The 2,500-nt window shown below is 51.5% G+C and overlaps 1 protein-coding gene across 1 annotated transcript in view; it reads left to right on the plus strand.

Moving 5' to 3' along the window:
- Nucleotides 1-2,500, plus strand: part of LOC135819165 (DENN domain-containing protein 3-like) — a 45,709-nt gene that overhangs the window by 33,105 nt on the left and 10,104 nt on the right. Inside the window, exon 34 of the mRNA XM_065332324.1 lies at nt 1,244-1,322. Coding sequence (XP_065188396.1) covers nt 1,244-1,322 — 79 coding nt within the window. The remainder of the gene's footprint in view (nt 1-1,243; nt 1,323-2,500) is intronic.

A 2,500-nucleotide genomic window follows, 5' to 3' on the forward strand; every position in this document is an offset into this window, starting at 1 on the left:
CAGCTGATACTCTCTTGTGTGCTGTGTTGCCACACCTGCCGACATGTCAGTAGCCTGCCGATTTTGGAGGCATGTGCTAAATGAAATCATTATTCTGTCTCGGAAAATCGGAAAAATCAGAAAACTCAGTCCGAGTTTCACGCAAAAACGTGATTTTTTTCTTCGGGACCGTCCAGGGTTACCGATTGTTTTTACAAAACGAAAAGTTTTGGTATTTTTCAGCCCCCGCCCACCCACCCACCCACCCACCTTTTCTGCTGGTAAAAGGAAGTCCAATAAAATGTTGATGTCAATTTTCGACACCCAAAAATAACTGGGCATTCTCCATCCGCATTCAATAATTATTTTCAAAACGAAACTCCATCAAACCCACCCACCCCCAAACGAAATCTTTTCGTTTTGAAAATATTATTGGTAACCTTGGACCGGCCCCTTAACGGTGCCCCTTGTGTGCGTGTGTATACCGGGGTTGCTATGGCGGGGGTCCAGGGTGAAGGCCCCAGGTGATGCATTTGTTTATCCTACTGATATTTGCGTAAAATGATGTAGCAACACGGTGCGTGTGCTGCGTTGTACGGGTACTTGAGCAAGAGTGAACGGACAACAATGGATGGATGCGTTAGCCTCACCAGGCAATCCACCGGCTTCTCAGAACCTGAGCGTTTGCCAGTGATCACTAAAACTAACTATGCGCACACAAGTATGCGATGAAAAACTATTCTGCCGCCTCCTGCATACACTTGTGTGCATAGCTAGTTTTAGTGACGGTTGAGTCAGCGGTCACGCGCTCGTGTGTACACCAGTGGCCTGTGCCTGCAGGCTACAACTTTCACACCAAGGTTCATCCGTGCTTTTGTAAGAACGAAATGGCGCTTTTGGTGACATTTTGCATACAAATCGCCATCTAGTAGTGTGCAGTCACGCAGTTTCGGTGGAAGTGGCAAGTTCGATTGGGAATAAAGGAGGAAGGGAGCGTCTCAGTTTCCTCGGACCAAGACCATTCGACTCCGCACCCCGAAGACTACAACTGGTGAAGATTTGATTTTTAGGCTTAACTTCCCCTTTAACTGTGTACACTTCACTGCCCTTTGAGTGTAGACACAGGGGCCGGGCATTGGCTTGACGGCTGCTGTACTCTCTTCTTTCTTGCTGATGCTGCTACTGCTGTGTGTGTGTGTGTGTGTGTGTGCGTGTGTGCGTGCGTGCGTGCACGTGTGTGTGTGTGTGTGTTTGTGATGTGCAGGCGTTGATGCAGCGCTTCAACCCGTCCGAGCAGGATGCGACGGAAGCAACTGTCGAATGCCTGCAGTATGTGCCAGCGTGTAAGTCCTGGAATGGCTGCACAGTCCCTTTCACTCTGCACTCATACCTCTCTAACTCGGACTCTGAGTTTACGGGGCACCTCGGTCTACCAGGCACCCTTTGGGCGAGTTTTAGTGGAAATATTACTACTCTTTTGCCAATTTTTGTTGAAAGAGTGACATCATATCCCAGATGTCTAGCCCTTTCTCATCAAAATGTACGCGATTCGGAGTTAGGGGCATTTCCTAGTTCTGGGCAGTGCGCGGTCCAAGACTACTCAGATAAGAGAGATATCTGTATACATGTGAAATTGTGTAGACTCCACTGTAGCCACTTTAGCTCTCACACAACCATATACATGTACTTTTACAGCCCAAAAACGGTCTCGGCTACAATTCTTCCAATGCTACTCGATCATGTGCTACTCTGTGAAATCGGATTGTGCGAGAGTCAGTGTCATGCCGATTGCTGTGCAGTCCTGTCCTCATCACTGTGAGTATGACTGTGAGCATGACTGGGCTATGCACTGGGTTGTGCACTGGGCTATGCACTGGGCTATGCACTGGGTTGTGCACTGGGCTCTGCACTGGGTTGTGCACTGGGCTCTGCACTGGGTTGTGCACTGGGCTATGCACTGGGCTCTGCACTGGGCTGTGCACTGGGTTGTGCACTGGGCTATGCACTGGGTTGTGCACTGGGTTGTGCACTGGGCTCTGCACTGGGTTGTGCACTGGGCTATGCACTGGGTTGTGCACTGGGCTATGCACTGGGCTATGCACTGGGCTATGCACTGGGCTATGCACTGGGCTGTGCACTGGGTTGTGCACTGGGCTATGCACTGGGTTGTGCACTGGGCTCTGCACTGGGTTGTGCACTGGGCTATGCACTGGGCTCTGCACTGGGCTGTGCACTGGGTTGTGCACTGGGCTATGCACTGGGTTGTGCACTGGGTTGTGCACTGGGCTCTGCACTGGGTTGTGCACTGGGCTATGCACTGGGTTGTGCACTGGGCTATGCACTGGGTTGTGCACTGGGCTCTGCACTGGGTTGTGCACTGGGCTCTGCACTGGGTTGTGCACTGGGCTATGCACTGGGTTGTGCACTGGGCTATGCACTGGGTTGTGCACTGGGCTATGCACTGGGTTGTGCACTGGGCTGTGCACTGGGCTGTGCACTGGGCTATGCACTGGGTTGTGCA

The sequence above is a fragment of the Sycon ciliatum genome, chromosome 6 (assembly GCF_964019385.1).
Source record: "Sycon ciliatum chromosome 6, ocSycCili1.1, whole genome shotgun sequence".
NCBI lineage: Eukaryota > Metazoa > Porifera > Calcarea > Leucosolenida > Sycettidae > Sycon > Sycon ciliatum.